At 40.5% G+C, this 18,561-nt stretch overlaps 1 protein-coding gene and 1 pseudogene across 1 annotated transcript in view; both read right to left on the bottom strand.

Moving 5' to 3' along the window:
- Positions 1-2,748, bottom strand: part of apoda.1 (apolipoprotein Da, duplicate 1) — a 3,054-nt gene extending 306 nt beyond the window's left edge. The window contains exons 1-5 of the mRNA XM_085253962.1: positions 2,619-2,748; positions 2,303-2,441; positions 1,338-1,459; positions 1,143-1,228; positions 1-942 (exon numbers count right to left, since the gene is read on the bottom strand). The exon at positions 1-942 is cut by the window's left edge and continues 306 nt beyond it. Of these exons, the coding sequence (XP_085110088.1) occupies positions 707-942; positions 1,143-1,228; positions 1,338-1,459; positions 2,303-2,419 (561 nt within the window). The 5' untranslated portion in view covers positions 2,420-2,441; positions 2,619-2,748 and the 3' untranslated portion in view covers positions 1-706. The remainder of the gene's footprint in view (positions 943-1,142; positions 1,229-1,337; positions 1,460-2,302; positions 2,442-2,618) is intronic.
- A 7,104-nt stretch (positions 2,749-9,852) lies between these two features.
- On the bottom strand, positions 9,853-18,283 carry LOC146553377 (histone H1 pseudogene; annotated as a pseudogene).
- Positions 18,284-18,561: the final 278 nt, after the last annotated feature.

Genomic DNA, 18,561 nt, shown 5'->3' with positions numbered 1-18,561 from the left:
CCAGGCCTTTATTCTCATGTTTAGCCTGAAAAAACCCTCCAATGTCTGCCAATAGGAATCTTTAAAACTTGGACATTTTGAAGGTTTATTGAATTGAAATGAATTTCATGTTTTACTAAATAATAGCGGTTTTATTGCTGCTTTTAGTTGAAAATGCCTTTCAGCACGCTTATACAGAACATGTTAAAACACTTAGAAAGCATAAACAGATGGTAAACTTCAAACATCGACACTATTTTAAATATGTAACCTTTAGTTGTCGTCGTTTTACAGATAAAGTAAGACACCTTTCAACTTTCAAATCAGTTTCTGTGTGTATAGAAGGCTTCAGTGCAGCACGCTGACGATTTCATTAAAAACACAGTAAAGATCACATGAAATGAGATTTACTAACTTTTTTTGACACTAATTAGATCCTTCATGTTTTGAGTTTGTGTTCAGATTACTCAGAATCATCTGCTCGCAGCGAATACAACATTTCTCTTAACACGGAAAGTATTCCTCTCAACTTGTACTGTCACAGTCGGTGTTGTGCAAAGTAAAAACTGGAGAAAACAGAGAAACTAGTTGAGTTTATCCTGCTGGAAACAATCACCGTAAATTATTAATCGTAGATTCATCGAGGCAAACAAACACTCGGATAATTTACCCCCTTCTGTCGACAGCAACATTATGCTGTGTTGAATTTGTGTTGCCGTGTCGCTGCTCACAGCGTTTTTTCACAGCCCATCTGCCTGCTGGGGATCATCCTGCTCACGTCGATGTTGTTGTTTGCAAAGATCTCTTTGGCTTTCTCGATGGTGGATTCTGGCAGGGTGCGTGTTCGCCCCAGGATCCAGGCGAAGTCGACGTGGAAGAGCCTGAGGATGTCAGTGCATGAATACACCAAGGCCGAATTCACGTAGTCAGTAGACAGGATCCAATAAGGGGAGTAGGGAAGGACTGTGATCAAGACAAAAGTTGTAAGAGTGAAGAGACAAAAGTATCACAGTATTTTATCCTGAAGCTACACATACTGAGAGAAAGTCGTATATCTAATATGTGGCTTATAGAGGCTGATTAACTCATTACATTTCCACTTCATTCTTAACAACTCATAACACAGCCAGTCATTCTCAGTGTTGTCACCAGATGTTGCTCACCGTAGGAATAACTTATTCCCAGCTTGGCTGGATTCTTTATATCCTCTACGACCCCGATCCCTTCGATTTTCTTCATCTCTCCTTTTCTGTTTTATTCCACACAGACAAACTTTATGTTAGACTAAAACGGCTGCACGACATGCAGACATTACCTCCTGGCTCCACGTTTGCACAGATAAATTCAATGGGACTCACAGTATTTCAGAGCTGACCACTCGAATGGAGTTGCTCGTCGTCAAAGTGAAATTGGTTTCAATGCAGCGGCCTTTCTCAAACTGGGCTGGCAGTTTGGCAATTTCAAACCATCTCCCCATGAACTGTGAGGGCAGAAACACGCACAGGTTCAAAGACAACTCAGAGCAATGTGAGTGCAGACTATGAATAAATCTACATACTCTGATATATGGTATGTGTTTTATAAAAACCTACTCTACACCAGCTGAGGAAGTAATTAAACACAATGTTTTGCCAAGTTTCCCCTCTGGGAAAAAGTCTGTCTTCATTTATTCAGTTATTGTACTAATGTATGCACATTTCTATGCTATTAAAGGTACTGAAAAGCTTTACTTACACAATACTTTGGGTACTGAGTTGACTTACAACAAAGATTATGCTGAAATGCTGAAATATATATATATATATATATATATATATATATATATATATATATATATATATATATATATATTATAAACTATATAAATAAAAAGTACTTTTAATAGATTAAATTATATTTTTTTCACGTGAAAACAATATATATATTAATAAATTCTTGTTTACCTGTGGTGTAATTATAATTAGTAGTAGTTGTATTTAATTATGTCCATATGCATGTGTCTACCAGCCTCGACTTTTTGGTGCCCACACGATACAGAGACAAATATGATGACAAACACTCCTATCTGCTTCCACCACACACTATTCTGATCTATATCACAAATGCCAGCAATTACTAAACATGTACGTTTTGCTACTTAATAAGAATGTATCATAAACAGTCAGCAAATCTTTGCCATATGAAAATATTTAAACAGAAATCTCTGATAATGTTTGTGGTGTCAGCTTTTTCCTTTTCAAACTGTGCGAGAGAAGAAGGATCTCATGACATTCACGCCTAATGTGTTCAGCGTATTCTGCACAGTCTGCACCGTCACTGGTACCTGTTTAAGGCTGAAGGCGGGTTGAACAGCAGGCTCTGGACATGGGCCCCAGTGGGGAACCTGAGCCCTGATGATGGGGAGGGTGAGTGCAAACACCAGAGCCAAAGGTAGCTTCATGGTAAAGATGTGGCTTTATTACCTAAAGAGAGTATGAAAGAAAAGCAGGTAAGGTAACACAAACCAAAAAGAAACATGGCCAACGCAAACAAGATTACTGCTACATCAACTCAGGTAACATTTTTCTTGGCAGAAATAATCTAATATTAACTAATTTATAGCTTAATCCTTCGCATGTATCTCCACAGATTTCTCTTACCTCTGTGTTCCAGTGGTTCAGATATGTGCTCTGTCTTTATCGACTCTGCTGTTTGAGTTGGAGACGTAGTCCTCTGCGAGGTTTTGCAGTTCTGTGTCGTCAATGGGCGTCTTTGTTTAGAGCCAGCTTTATTTCAGACATGAAGTAAGCTATTAGCAAATTGGAGTCATGGGGGACATACCAGGAGAAACGTAATGAATGTAATAAAATAATCTGGATGCCCTCCTGCCCCAGATGGACACAAAAGTATATATTTTGTTTTGTTTTTTATCAGAGGATTGCTTTAAATGACAAGTTCCAAGGTTACATGATTTTGTACACAGACACACAAGTACTTTAAGACAGAAGTGTTGATCCACAAAATGCAAGCATGCTATACTCATGTGTGTTTATATGAAAAAAATGTACAAAATGATTAGATTTGATCTGATTTAATAATATCTTGTCTGGCAGAACTGAAACCTTCAGATTTGCTGCATGGCCTCGCAAATGGTCGATGGTTTACATATTTACATTTCCTGCTCTTTAATGACTCTCTGTTTCTCTATAGCACCAACAGCATATAATAGCATTCATGGTTTACACCAAGGGTGTCGAAATCACTGTAATGATTTTGTGGGTTACATTTAGCCTGATTTGGTCTTAAGTGAGCCTGATCACTGAACCTATTCCCTAAAAAAAGACACCTGCAAATTCCTTTTCTTTTAGTGTTAAAAAATTCAAGTACGCATTTTATGAACCATTTATTTATAAAACTGATGATGAATACCCCAAGTGTAATTCATCTTCATTTCTTCTGCACTAAGAAATGCTACTGCCATCAGCACGGCTCTTAGGATGTACACAAAAAAGAAATATTACAGAAAAGTTGCTTATTTCCAGCTTTTATTCTCTTGCTAAAAGACCAAAATTTTCTGTTGATTCAAACAAGTTTTACTCTCTGAGGTGTTTTATGTTGTTGTTACTGAGACGGCTGTTCAACCAAATCTTTGCCTTTCATTCCTTGTACATGCAGGAACTCAGCAGACACACTTGACACACGGGTTCATCCCACCAGCAAACACTTAACAATGGGCTAAAATGACCTGTTTTGGGCACCTATGCACCTGCAACACCTTCCAAAAAGCACTGAATGATTTTATATTTCATGACAGTAACTTCTCCACCAAAGCTGAATTACATATAGTATCATCATGTTGCCTAGCAACCACCAGCAGTGGGGTAAAATGACCCCTTTTATGTTGCATTTGTGCACCTACTTTATAAAAACCTGGAATCATTTTCATTTCATTGACTTTAATATTAATTTTATCTCTTTATATGCTCACTGGTGCAGCTGGTGCACAATAGTCCCCGTTTCTAATGTGGCTCCTTGGGAAGATTAAGTGCCCACCTCTGTTCACAGCCTCCAGGTGGGCCAGATTTCACGCTTTGGTGGATTGGTTCTTTCCCCCTATGTTTGACATCCCTGGATTAAACTGAAATATCTCAGTGTACTGAATGGATTACCGAATTATCAGTTTGGTGTTATTTATGTTATTTCTCTGTTATTTATGTTATTTCTCTAATTCCTTTCATATTTTATCTATAAAATATCTTGGCTGTATCTTGGTTCTGATTTGCTCAAACGGAAAAGTTGGAACTACTAGACCTCAAGCATGACCTCATGATGATGTCATCATTAGGGAGACCCCTAATTAAAAAGGGGGAAAAAACAATAGAAAAAGTCTGTGAATATCGACTCCCATCTTTTTTGCTTTCTTACGGTTTCCGTTCAGGCTACAAGCATGTAGCATGTAGCCTGCAGCGTCTAAGGAGGAGTGGACCGTCGAGCTAAAATCTGTTAGAACGTGTTTTGACAGCTTAAATTAACTCGTGTACTTTTTGCATTTTCTTGGTAACATTGACAAACAACTTAAAAACTTAAATCCTTCTGAGTTTGTCTTTGTAACAAAAGATCAAACATACACATACACCCAAAAAACTGGTATTAATAATAATAATGGATTGCATTTATATAGCGCTTTTCGGGGCCCTCAAAGCGCTTTACAATTCCACTATTCATTCACTCTCACATTCACACACTGGTGGAGGCAAGCCACAGTTGTAGCCACAGCTGCCCTGGGGGAGACTGACAGAAGCGAGGCTGCCATATCGCGCCATCGGCCCCTCTAACCATCACCCGTAGGCGGCAGGTGAAGTGTCTTGCCCAAGGACACAACGAGCGAGACTGTCCGAGCTGGGGCTCGAACTGGCAACCTTCCGGTTACTCTTTGAGCCACGATCGCCCACAGTATTGCTGTTATTGTTCTGACTTTCTGAAAAGGATTAATTTTCTCACATGTGCTGATAAAGTAAATAATTTGGCATCTTCACAGTGAGCGCCAAGCCTCTGCCAATCCAGTCAATTGATTTTAATATACACAAGCATCTATGCGGACTTGGTAGGGCTTTTTCTTTATGCTTAAAACACGACGAAAGCAAAAAGAGTTTATCATGAGTATCTCTGGTTATACCCTGACATCTAAATATTTAAAATGCTGCAATATTCTGTTTAAAATTCAAAATAGCTTAAACCAAAAGCTGACAGTTACATCTGATGACGGAAGGCTCCCAGACACGGCGTTCTGGCAACCAACAAGGTTAAATTAAAAAAAGGAAAAGATCAAAAGGCTCAATTTCCAGCTAATACACTTCAGAGAGGAATGACTTGTTAGCTGCACTCAGATGCATCAAAGCCTGTTTTCCCAGGATCAAGGCAATAAGCTCGACTGGTCAGAAGATCAAGGCAAAGAATCAGCCTCACTGGCAAACTAGCAGCAAGACAGAGAGGGAACGCTTCAAAAGGGTGCATTAAAGATGCAGAATGTAAACACTGCAAAGGGACAGGACGTTCTGGATTTGATTGGGTGCACGTGATTTAAAGTTTTTGTTCTGATAATCTGTGGAGGATAATCCAGTTTCTATTTTCTGTCTTGAGTAAACTGGATTGTCTTGAAGTTTTTCTCTCCCTTTTCACTTTTCACTGTTTACTCATCCTAACACATGCACCTTAACCAGCCACTTAAAGGTGGAGACAAACTCACCACCTCTGTGGAAACACCGACCTCACCGACCGACTTCAGCACCTATTATCCCACATACCCACACACGGGTTTTATAGTTCAGCGGGAATTGAAGCATGTTCCTGACACTGTAAAACTGCATGGTAAAAATGTTGTTGCTAAAGCTCAAATTCAAAAAATAAACTTTAAATCAATAAAATACATTTTATGATATTTTACACATGTAGTTAAAACAAGCATCTTGGACTCAGTTTTGAGTTTTGTGGGTTTATGATTTCTTTTGGGGGTTGAGATGTCAGGGCTCTGTGTGCGGGCAGGTGGAAATGTGGATCCAAATGCAGGACTCCCGAGATGAAATGTAACTGAAAACCACAGCTTTTATTGCTGGCATGAAACAAACACAGAAACCAAGCAGGAACACACAGGCAGGATCTGAGGGTACAACACGACACTGGGTTGAGGAAAACACAGGGCTAATACAGGGTGGTAATCAGGGAATGGGTAACAGGAGGGAGACACAGCTGGGAGAAATTGTGGCTAACGAGACAGGAGGAGCAAAGCTGGACACACTGATATAAGACACAATCCTTCAAAATAAAACAGGAAACAATACACAAGGATGCAGACTAGGAAACACAGACTTAACACGGGCAGAACTAAAAATAAACCAGAATAAGCTGGAACATAGAACATCATCATCAAATAGATCAAGAAGATACCCAAAAAATACAAAATCAAACCAAAACATGAAAACTCAAAATACTGGGTCATAACTGACCCAGAACCTTGACATGAGAGAAGGATTTATCATCATCTGTTTAAGATTTCATATTCCCTGCTGCAATTAAATCTCTTTATTAATTTTACCATTAGTCCTGCACTTTAGATGGTGATAGTTTTTTTCTTTCTTCTTCTTTCCCTTCATGTTTCCTTCTGTCTTTCCATGTCTAGGTCACATGTGTGATTCTGTCTTCTGTTTAGTTACTCCCTGCCTTTCTTTGGCGGTCTTTTGTCTCTTGCTCTGTGGATCTAGTTGAACATACACTGTCTCATCATCTCTAATTCGTTCCCACTGTGTCTTTGACCTGTTGTCCCCTGTGCTCATTACCTTGGAGCAGCCACATACTGAACCACCAGCTTACCGATTAGTAGCTGACAGCTTTAGCCACACAATCTCCCGTCTGCATGCCTATCCTATATCCTTGGGCATTATACTGAACCCCAAGTTGCTCTTGGATGCATTCATCGCAGAGTGAATGTTAGAAAGCACTTAGATAGAAAAAGCATTGAAAGAAAGTGCTTGTATAAATGGGCGAATGAGCCATGTTGTATAAAGTGCTGTGAGTGCCCAGGTAGATTAGAAAAGCGCTGTATCAGAACCAGTCCATTTACCATGTTGTGGGAGTTTCCTCTTGTCCTTTGTCATGTTGTCAGTCTCAGCTGCGTGTTGCCGTGGTTCCCGTTTTCACTTTATTCCCTGGTTCAGGCTTTTGGATTATCCTTTGGACTTCATTCTGAAGTACCGGCATTAAAGGCTCGCTTTCTGTTCGACTGCCACTTTGCTTTTACTGTTTGCTCCCTGTAAAACTGAAAGACAAATTTAGTTGGACTTCTTCCAAAATAGATGAGATTGAAATATTTGAAAAGGTAAACTGCTGTTTTTAACTGTGAAATATAATTGGCACTAGTTTTGCTAAAGTTGCAGTTGAACTCACACTGATGTCAGAAGCCGAGCAGAGATTCCTGCTTATTTTATTTATTTTATTTTTTTATTTTTTGTACACTACCTGCTTTGATGATAATTATGGTAGATTTAGGGCCAATACTATTCCTGAACCTGCTCTGATTGATATTTTGGCCACTTGAGGGCAGCATGAGGAGCCATAGTAAACAAACAGCTGGGTTTATATACAGCACTGACTGCAGAGCTGGATGGTGATGTAATGTGTGGCCATGGTCACATGAAATACTGGCTTACATCTGAGGACGCATCAGAAATGTGCTCAAGCTCATGAGTGTTCAGTGCTTTTAATGTGTTAAAAAGCTGAGCAGTAGACTTGTTTTATAAGAATTGTGTCTTTTATTTTGAAAGGCATTTGTTGTGATGCCTTTTGTGCAGATCTTACAGTTACAAAAGTGAATTTCCGACAATATAAACAATAAGAAAAGAAATCCAACATGACTGCTTTTTTGCCTCTTTTTCTTCTAATGTCATGAGTGACAGCGTTACTTTTGTTCATTGCAGAGAAATGCGCTTCTTCAAATGCGTAAGCGTCATCTTCAAACTGCTCACAAATAAATATATTCAGCCCAGAAATTATAAGCTAATAAAAAATTATAATTTGTACCGCATGTTGCTTCTGACGAAGCTTTACCAGAAGCAACATTAATATGATCTGTCAGCATTGCGTGACAGCCGCTGTTATGTGCAGTTCATGTCACGCTGGGGCTCCCGCAGCTGTGCACACAAGCATGCTGTGGGTTAAACATGTGGAAGAGAACACACTGCTCTAACTATAGTGCAATGTACATATGCACTATAGTTAGAGCTTGAGAAAATGTCCTTCTGCTGAAGAACAACAAAGCTCACAAATTTACGTGCAAACTTTCACTGCTGTGAAGCCAGTGCTGTATTTAAAAGAGACTTTGTTTTTAAGTTTGGCAACACATCAACATGACTGGGGACTTTTGGTCTAACAGAAAGAGTATTTATTGAGAGGGGACAATATAGTGAGGGAACACAAAACTGAAATCATTTTCTTTGCTTTAATTGACTGAGTTTGTCTAATAGAGAACAATTATATGGTGTGACATTCACATTCAGGGAAGACTAAAACACTGTCAGCCTCAAGGAGAGTTTGGTGTGGGATCTATGTCATGCCTCAGGGCCCTGCATTCAGAGCCTTTGTATGCTTTGACTTCACTCTTCTAGTCTGAAAATCAGTTGAATGATAGAAAACAACCACAAAGAAACACAAATTCAGTTCTGTATATGTGTGACCGAATACGACTGTGTGTGAGTGGGTTGTGGATTAATCAAAGTTTTAATGGCAGCTCAGTCCAAAACCTCGAGCAACAGAAGAACAAACCACAACAAAATCTGTCAGACACACCAAATATTCCTTTGCTGTTGGGCGTCTGTTCTGCTGCAATAAATTGTCTGTTATCATTATTGTGTCCGACACTTTTTCTCTATCATTAATTTCATGAAATAATTAGAATACGGTCACAGAACATGATCTCAAATCTTCCTGAACAATAATTTAAAAATGAAAGTGGTTGCTTCCCGTTGCCGTCGGCTAATTAAGAAATCTGCATGTTTCTTCATGTTAATGAAAATTAAAACAGGCTCGTCATTTCAGGGATTTAATTGGCCTTAAAAAGACTTTTCTCTTTTTTTTTAAGTCTCATGAAGCAGATTCCTTTCATGAAAAATGACCGAATGGAGCATTCACGGCTAAATTAAATTAAACACAAACACCTCGGGGCCAAGTGATAAAAAACTTAATATGTGATATAAGAAAAATAGCAAAGCACCCTTATTTTTATGTATTTAATCAAATGAAAAACAGGATTTTACCAGCACTTATGGTTATTTTGCCTTTATGCAGTTATTAAACAAATGTGTTGTTCACTGCAATCGACACTCCAGAATTGGAGGAATTTGTCTTTGTTATGTGGAAGTGAAATTGTGGAGCTGTAAAGCCTATATATGATAATGTTTAGTGTTTCAAATAGGGAACAAATTAGAAATATGTAGCCTGTTGTTATTCAGATTCCCATCAATAAAGAAGCTGGAGACATAACAGCTGATGACCTGTGGAGATGAAGTGGGATTAATTAACTGTGCACTGCTTCCCTCTTTTATTCAAATATGGAAAACCTAAATCATCAAATGTTAATTTTTCCTTTTTTCTGATATACTTTATGTGCAGTGTTGCCAAGTTTGAAAACAACTTATTTGAGACTGGGGAGTGTTTGGTTAAGCTTATACAGTATGTGGTGTCTTTAACATATCAAACATGGCTGAGATGATGATGATGATGATGATGATGATGATGATGATGATGATGATGATGATTGATAGGTTTGTAACATAAACCTATTCGCTGGAACGTTAAGGACAATCTGCTACGCAGCAAAAGCAAGACTCAAGGCACCAAAGTTCTCTGGTTACTCATGCATGAGGGAGACCTGGCTGGAGCCAAGCGTCGTTCCACCACTTGACCACTGTCAGACTCTCAGCCAGGTTTCCTCACAGCACTCCTTTTATTGTGGTTACATGAATATGCATAGGGTCATTAACATATAACATCTTACATAGGTATACATGTGAACAAAGAATACTGTGTGTGTGTGTGTGTGTGTGTGTGTGTGTGTGTGTGTGTGTGTGTGGGGACTGCTGATCAAAGGGTCAAACATCCTTGGTCAGGAAGAGGGTAGCCTCCCCCTCACCCTAGATGGTTCATCCTAGATAACACGGTGAGGAAGTCCTGCAGTTCATCTAAACAAAGAGCACCTAGACTAGAACAGACGTAGCTACGTTAATCCTACCATAAAACAATAAGACACGGTATGACCTCTCATGCTCCCAAAGTGCTGTCTAATACACACAAAGTTTGCAGACTATCAAGGATCAAAACCTCTACCAATCTACAACTAATTACAAAACTCTAAGCATATATAAGTAAATATTTCTAAGCATAAATGACAATCAACAATACAAATCTAACATTTCCCCCCTTTTTGACCTTTATGCCTGAAAAGTTCCCAGGTATGAATACCTCATGTCTGACAGTTTCAATGCAAACCTTTTTATACTCAGCATATGTCAAATCACCCTAAATTACTGAAAGGTACACAGTTTAATAAATGTATTAGCAGTTACCCCATTCATTGAGCTCATCTCATGGCAAACTGCATCTTACGAGCAACCAAAGAAATTGTTAATTTAATAGTGAAACTAAAAAAGTAACATTTTCAAAAACATCTCAACTTGGTGGTGCTTCCTCCGGGTGTGCACATCACATGTCTCTCTGCAGAGTGGTTTAAGCTCTGCAGGGCGTCATGAATGTCTCTTCCAGTTGTTTCCATCACTGTCCATAGGACCAGAGTCCAAATGTATGTAGAATAGACATTCAAACATACTAGTTGGTTTTGTGGTTCGTCAACATGGGTCTCAGCTATTTCCAAGCTGCAGACCTCTCAGCACTCTAGTTTTATGGCCTCTTACCAGCCCCCATCACCTGACTTCAGACCTTCGTCTTGTGAGGGGGATATTTATGACTCCTTAATTGTCCATGCTCTGCAGAAAAAGCTCTCTGTGGAAAGGGTGCTGGGTTCCGTCATCTTACTGCTGTTATGATCCCAGCAGCCTTCAGAGTGTCATCGTATGCACAGTACAGTGGCACAGCGTTAGGTGATGTTCATAGGAAACTGCTGTTATCACCACCATAGCTTCTGGTTCCTGTGCTTTCACAGAATCATGATGTCATCCTCGAACTCCTTCTGCGCTGTCGATGGAGCTTGGCACGCTCCCCTCATCCCACGAGTTTTCATGTTCCAACGCTGCTGAAGGTTTAAGGCAGAGCACGTCGTACACCTTAGTTGTCTTCCTCAGCGTCAATATTGAATCTTTCATTTTATTTAAAATCTTGCTGTGGGAAGTCTCCTCTTGATTTCCTGGAAGCTTAGTAGCACAGCTCTCTGTGTGATGTCTGCTGTGCTGAAGATGATCTCTGATCCTCCTGAAGCCTCTCTCCCATCTTGTGGACGATCCTCTCCTCTATTTTGCAGGCAGTTTCATGGTCCTTGCTGTGGCTCCAAGGTCTGATTTCATGATGGGCCCCAACCAGCTTGACCTTTGACCTCAACCACTGCCTGGCTGTCAGCTATGCCTGGAATGGTTCACGCTTCTCACTGGGCCTCTGAAGATTTCTCAGGAGATTACTGCTGCACCTGTATTTCCTTGCTAAGAAGAAAAACTTCTATTTGGAGAGCATGTCAACAATCATCAAACCACATTCTTTAGTTCAGTGAACTTCACTTATAGGCCATCAAAGCCTCATCTGAACATGGATGCACCACTTGCATAGGTTTAATATTTGTAAATAAACGGCTAATCACACAAATCACTGCAACAATAATAAAAAACATTGTTTAATGTTAATCCTTGGACCCCTCCTCTTGACGCATGGACACACCCATGCGTCAACTCACCAAACCTGGATTCCAGTCTTAAAGAAAAAGATTAGCTAGATCATATCCCAGGCAACATCAGGGCATCTCCTCCCCTGGAGCAGCACCACCCTGGACCTATAATCCTGCAATGAAAATGTTAGTGTGCTTTGCATATTAAGTTTGCTTAACACCTGGCTCTCCCAGGAGCCTGCATACACACCATCATGGCCTGGAAAACAAAATCTGGAAGTAAAATCAAACTTCATACCTGTAAACAATTGTATCATAAGGACAAGAAGCATTCAACATCAGCAAGACAAGTGTCATGTGCAGGTTTTCTCAAATCAGTAAACTACAATTATTTTCATAAGTCGCCTCAGACATGGATCATCCCATGTACTCAGGCAACATTAATGTAATCGGTGACTGCTCTTAAGCAAAGTCACTCCACTCATATATTACTATGGGCTCAAAAGTGGCCAGCTAATGAGCCCATATCAAACTATCCCAGAAACACTGTATCTCTTATTTGTTTCACTCATGTCACTTGTCCGTTTCAGCTGAATCTTCCACAGCATTCTCAAAGAAATTAACATTAGCAATACACATTGACTGTAGTCAGACAGAGGTCAGACACAGGTCAACAGGTTCCAGAGGTGCCATAAAAACACCATAAAGTCAACCCTAGCTGTGGAAAGAAGTAACACCAGTTCTCAACACAGGAAATTTCACACAGGTTATTCACATTATCAAAGTAACCTTCACATTTTCCCATCAACACAATGCAACAGCATCACCACTCATAACCTGTAAACACAGTTTTCCTCACACATAAACCCAGAAATCCTGTAGTAGGAAAAAACATCAACCAGTTGTCCTGGCATAAATCGCATCATCAATTCACATGAAGAACTGGCATGCTGTAAGAAAAGAAAATGCAAATATTAGCGCTTGCGCAGGCGTATGCATACTTTGTCACAGATATCTCTGTGAGCAACTCAAGCCTATGAATAACACACCTGATAAATGCACAGACACAGAAAATGGCATTTAAAAGGTTAAATCATCATGCAACCTCGAGTGTTGCTGTCATCTTTCTGCTCCTGTAAAAGGAAACACATGGGTTCATCTGCACCTTTGTCAGGTGGGGGTTAGCTTCACACAATCATGTTCAGTCAGTCAGTCAGTTATTTTAAAATTCTTACTCATTCACTCAGTGGTTCCTTCTTTTGCTAATTGTGGAAATTATCATCGCATTCGTTTCCACGCTCAGCAAAACGACGTTATTTCAAAAAGAAAAATAATTTAGACTGGATTTCCTCGTTGAATCCTTTTTGGGGGGGACTCTCATTTCCTAATTGTCCCAAATAAGTGGCTTTCTCCTGAACCCATTTTAAATGTGGAGAAACTCACTTGCAACAATTTTCTTGACGACGTGTAACGCTTTTAATTCCCGACTTGCAGATCTGCTCAAAGAAAAGAAATTCACAAGCAAAAATCAGTGCTTGTTCAAAAATGAAAAATAAAAAATAACAGAGATTATCAAACCAAACTCTCAGTGCACTGTGAAAGTATCAAAATAAAAAGGCCTTGTTAAGTCATGACACAAGCTCCTCATCTCAGGAGGGTAAATCATACCATTAGCATGGTTTATCATACCATCATACTAATCGGCAGGCTCAACTTCACAACAAAAGAAAAATCATCAGCTAGATTCACTCCAAATCAACCATCAGCTGCACAACACACAACATAACCCTAATGTCATATTAGCTATGAGTTTAATCACCCGGTCTGTGCTCTTCACTCATTTAAGCCACAGATCTATTTTATTCAATTTTTCCTTTTTCCCTTCATCATAAAACATGTGACATGCTGTCATGCACTTCACAAAACAGTCTGTTCTGACGTATTCAGAGTTGTGTATCTAAATACAGGATTCACTCGCACATCAAAGCAGGAAACTCAGTGTTTTAGAGTCTCTACTCAACACACAACAAACTCCAACACATCTCATTCACTCGTGCTAGAATTCAATCACCTTTCATTAATCTAAAACCGATCAACTAATTTGCATATCAGCTATTAACCCACTAAGTTGACAGGACGACAGAAAAGCATGTTCAAAATAGTATCACAAAAGACAATTTCCCTCATACAGTAAATTACTTATGCTGCCTCAATCAAGCAGGAAGCTTCTCCCAATTTACCATTTTAACAACTAAATTTATTGTCTGATCACTGGTTGGTCAAACCAGGATTTTTTTTTTTTTTTTTTCCCACAAAAGTTAAATTGTTGTCCTGCAACTTGTAGAGTCAATTTTTTTTTCTTTAGGATAAATTCAGTATTTGATAACAAGTGTCTGCTAAATTGACACTATTGTAACACTGATGAAAGATAACAAGCTAATTTTCATTGCATGAGTTTGTGTTATTAGGCAGGTCTAATGCATGTCTGTGGAGCTGCATCTCCAGCAGAGCATGTTCTTAAAGCTGCCTTTCCTACACATTTCTCTGCTATTATTTAATCATTTCTTAACTAATGTGCTATGAGTCTTCATGAGTCATTTTGTGTTTGGAATTGTTAGTAGGGTTAATGCATGTTCTGCTTGTGTGTGTGTGATTTTGTATATGTTTCTATTTTCGCAATGTTTCAGACTCCGTCTCAATTTTCCAACTTAAGCAGTCAGTTTTCTTTTCCCCAGGTTTGCTAACCCAAATTTTGATTTCCCACATTAAATAATTCCTATGTGTTCTCACCTAGTCTTCTCACTCTGTTGTCCTCTCACTCTTCAACAGTCCCGGCAGTTCTCCTTCAGCTTTGTCCTGTCTAGTAGCTGAAGTGCTGCTGCTGCCTTCTTGGGCGACTTCTTAGCAGCTGCTGCCGATTTCTTGGCTTTGGCCGCGGCGGGCTTCTTGGCTTTGCTCTCAGTAGCCTTGTTCATCTTGAAGGATCCGGAGGTCCTGGTGCCCTTGGTCTGCACCAGAGTGCCCTTCACCACCAGGCTCTTGATGGCGGTCTTGACACGGGCCTTGTTCTTGTCCACATCGTAGCCTCCGGCAGCCAGAGCCTTCTTGAGGGCGGCCACGGACAGGCCGTTGCGCTCCTTGGAAGCGGCCACGGCTTTCACAATCAGCTCGCCCACGCTGAGGCTGACCTTCTTGGGCTTGGAAGTCATCGTCTTCTTCTTCTTGGCCTGAACCTCGGTGCAGGGCGTGTTTATGATGGAGCCTTTCCCACCACAGCGCTGGCACGTTGAACGCATCATGAAGGGTCCATTTCTTTCATGTCGCTAGCCGCATGTGGCTTGCCCGAGTCACTCAGTCCTTTTTGAGCATTTCAACATGCTGCCGCCGCAGACCCTGGCCTCAGATCCAGCAAGTTTAGCGCGCTGATCTCCAAAAAAGTCCCGAAGGCCAGAAAGACATCAAATAAGTGTCTCGTGCTGAGAACTCAAACAAAAACTCCTCTTCACGCTGCCATCTTGCTCGCCCCTCCGTGAAATTCAACCAATCAGACAGGAAGATGGGTTTGCTTTCTTCTTCTGCTGCTGTTTATCCACATTGCTGCTGCTTTGCTGGGACTTTTTGTGCTCAGGACTTGCTGCTGTCTCTTTATCATGTTATTGCTTTGGAGCTGCATTCCTTATCTTCAGGGAGGAGTGAGCTCGCTTGTGAGGTTGAGAAACACATGGCACTGTAAATAAGTCAGCCAGAAACTTGGCCTGCATGTTTCCAATGATGTTAAACTATAACTTTCTTCCGACTGTTGCATGTGGAAAATTGATACAGGTCTGCTTTTCACCTGAAAGTGACAAACTAAAACATGTTCATTATTATCATCACTGCTTAATCAACACACATCTCTCTCTCTCTCTCTCTCTCTCTCTCTCTCTGTCTGTGTTTGTGTGAACAATCCTTTCTTAAAAGCAGAAAATGACATTGTAGTTGTTTTTCGGCTGATCAACACAAAACCTTTTTCCTATGATTATTTCTCTTCGTCTACAATGTAGTAATTTGTCTCTTTTTCACTCTTTTTTTTTTTCTTCACAATAGCTGGTGGTCTGCAAAATCACCGCTCTCACAATCAAAGGCAATCACTTTTGCACAGCGCACAAAAACACTGTGATGTCAGACACATTCACACTCACTTTTTCATCTGCATAAATAAATCATATGGCTGGAGATATGTGCCATGGTGATCCATAAGCATGATCACCAGTTTATTTAATTATTTTTAATCCAACAAAACAAATAAACAAAAACATGATGCTGATGCCACACACACACACGAGTCAAGGTGCAGAAAAACTGCTCATGGAAACGCTGCACACTCTCTGTTTCCCTCTCTTTGAGTAGTTCTCAGACAGCTCTTGATCTGATAATGTGTAGCTTGCTCATCAGCTCAAAAAACAAAAACAAAACTGCAACGCGACATCACACAGTAGTTGCATGCTCTGCCCACAGTGGCAAAGTCTTACACTTACATATTCAACACAGCTTCTCCATCATGTATTTTTAGATGTTTCATACAGGGTTGAGCATATTAGTTGTTTTCACAGATGTGCTCTATATCTCAACAATGGCTCATAATAAGACGACAGTCTTCCACACAGGTCAAGTGCCTCTATGCACTTCATGAGTTTAAATATTTATCTATATCACTTCACCTCACATGTCATTGTACTGAATTTAAGCAACCACAAGTTTAATGTAGATTACTTTTAACAACTATCCACCTCAATTAAATCTATGGTCTGGCACACAGGCTGCTGTCGATCAGGGCAAGCTAAAGAATAAACATTGTGTCAGCAAGGGGTGGGGGGAAAGCCATTCACCAGAGCATATCTTAAGTGCTGCTGATGTGGGCTGGCCTTCTCCACAGCTCTCCAAGGCTGGTGTGTTTTCTGAAAACTTCTAACATTTGAATCTCTTCCATTTATAAGCCTGCGATTAACCGCACGGCTCAGGTCCGCGTGACCGCGCTCGCGTGAACCCGCGCAGCTGTGGAGCCGTCGCTCTCTCTCTTTTTTACATAAATACTTTGTGCTGCCAGGAGCAAAGTCCAGCACAAACGTCTGTCTCCCTCCGACTCACTCTTGGTTGCTTAGAAACCCATGATAACAACAACAGTCGGTGTCACAGACCACATGTTCTGCTCCGCACACACTCACACAACAACAACAACAACGACGACGACGACAACAAAAACAACACAAAATAGGCCTATCGTCCAGCACAATCTGGACCCCGCGGAACTTCTCAACACCCCACTGAGCGGTGGAGAACTCACTACAGTACCCCACACAGCGGTCTGTATTTCGCCCCACTAAGACGGCGAACCAAAAAAAGTTCGAACTGCGCAACTCTGCGACTTAATGCTTCTGTACAAAAAACCCCACTGAGCGGCCTTGTACATCGCCCCACTTAGACGGCGAATTTTAGCCCCACTGAGCGGCCACGGGCAACACCCCACTGAGCGGTGAAGACGTAATTATAGCTATAAACTCTTTTTTTTTTTTTTTTTTTTCTTACTTGGAGTTGCTTATTGCGTGTAGCATCAGTCCCGAATCCCATCAATCGCCATCCATCGAGGAGAAAAAAAACAGACGGCTAATCCACCGGCCCGATGACGAATTCTCACGCCTCAGGACTTTGTTGCAGGACCTCTATAAGTCCTGGCTGACGTCAGTCTTTCGGTGTGTCTCTTTTCCCCTCGGTGAACGTCGACTCCAGGGATCCGGCTCTCGAAGGACCAATTAATGATAGGTTTGTAACATAAACCTATTCGCTGGAACGTTAAGGACAATCTGCTACGCAGCAAAAGCAAGACTCAAGGCACCAAAGTTCTCTGGTTACTCATGCATGAGGGAGACCTGGCTGGAGCCAAGCGTCGTTCCACCACTTGACCACTGTCAGACTCTCAGCCAGGTTTCCTCACAGCACTCCTTTTATTGTGGTTACATGAATATGCATAGGGTCATTAACATATAACATCTTACATAGGTATACATGTGAACAAAGAATACTGTGTGTGTGTGTGTGTGTGTGTGTGTGTGTGTGTGTGTGTGTGTGTGGGGACTGCTGATCAAAGGGTCAAACATCCTTGGTCAGGAAGAGGGTAGCCTCCCCCTCACCCTAGATGGTTCATCCTAGATAACACGGTGAGGAAGTCCTGCAGTTCATCTAAACAAAGAGCACCTAGACTAGAACAGACGTAGCTACGTTAATCCTACCATAAAACAATAAGACACGGTATGACCTCTCATGCTCCCAAAGTGCTGTCTAATACACACAAAGTTTGCAGACTATCAAGGATCAAAACCTCTACCAATCTACAACTAATTACAAAACTCTAAGCATATATAAGTAAATATTTCTAAGCATAAATGACAATCAACAATACAAATCTAACAATGATGATGATGAGTTCCACTCTCTGCCAAAACACAAACTAACACAGGTTCACAGGTTATACAGAAAAAAACATCACAGGATCGAGCTTAACTGAACTAAATGAAAACCTTTTTTTTTGAGTAAAGATAAGGTAAATCAGTTAAACTGTGTTTCTTTTATTACTTTATGGAAGAATATCATCATGTTTTGTGGTGCAAGTGTGTAAAAAATCCACCTGTTTTATAACGTTTCCAGAAAACTAGAAAAGATGAGCCCCAGTTTGCTCTGACTTTGGAGAATAT

Source organism: Mchenga conophoros, linkage group LG18, assembly GCF_057382185.1.
Source record: "Mchenga conophoros isolate Kocher_MC1m ecotype Shallow Benthic linkage group LG18, M_conophoros_male_GT1.1, whole genome shotgun sequence".
NCBI classification, from domain to species: domain Eukaryota; kingdom Metazoa; phylum Chordata; class Actinopteri; order Cichliformes; family Cichlidae; genus Mchenga; species Mchenga conophoros.
Note: the sequence above shows the minus strand (reverse complement) of the source record. Positions and strands in the feature narration are given on the sequence as shown.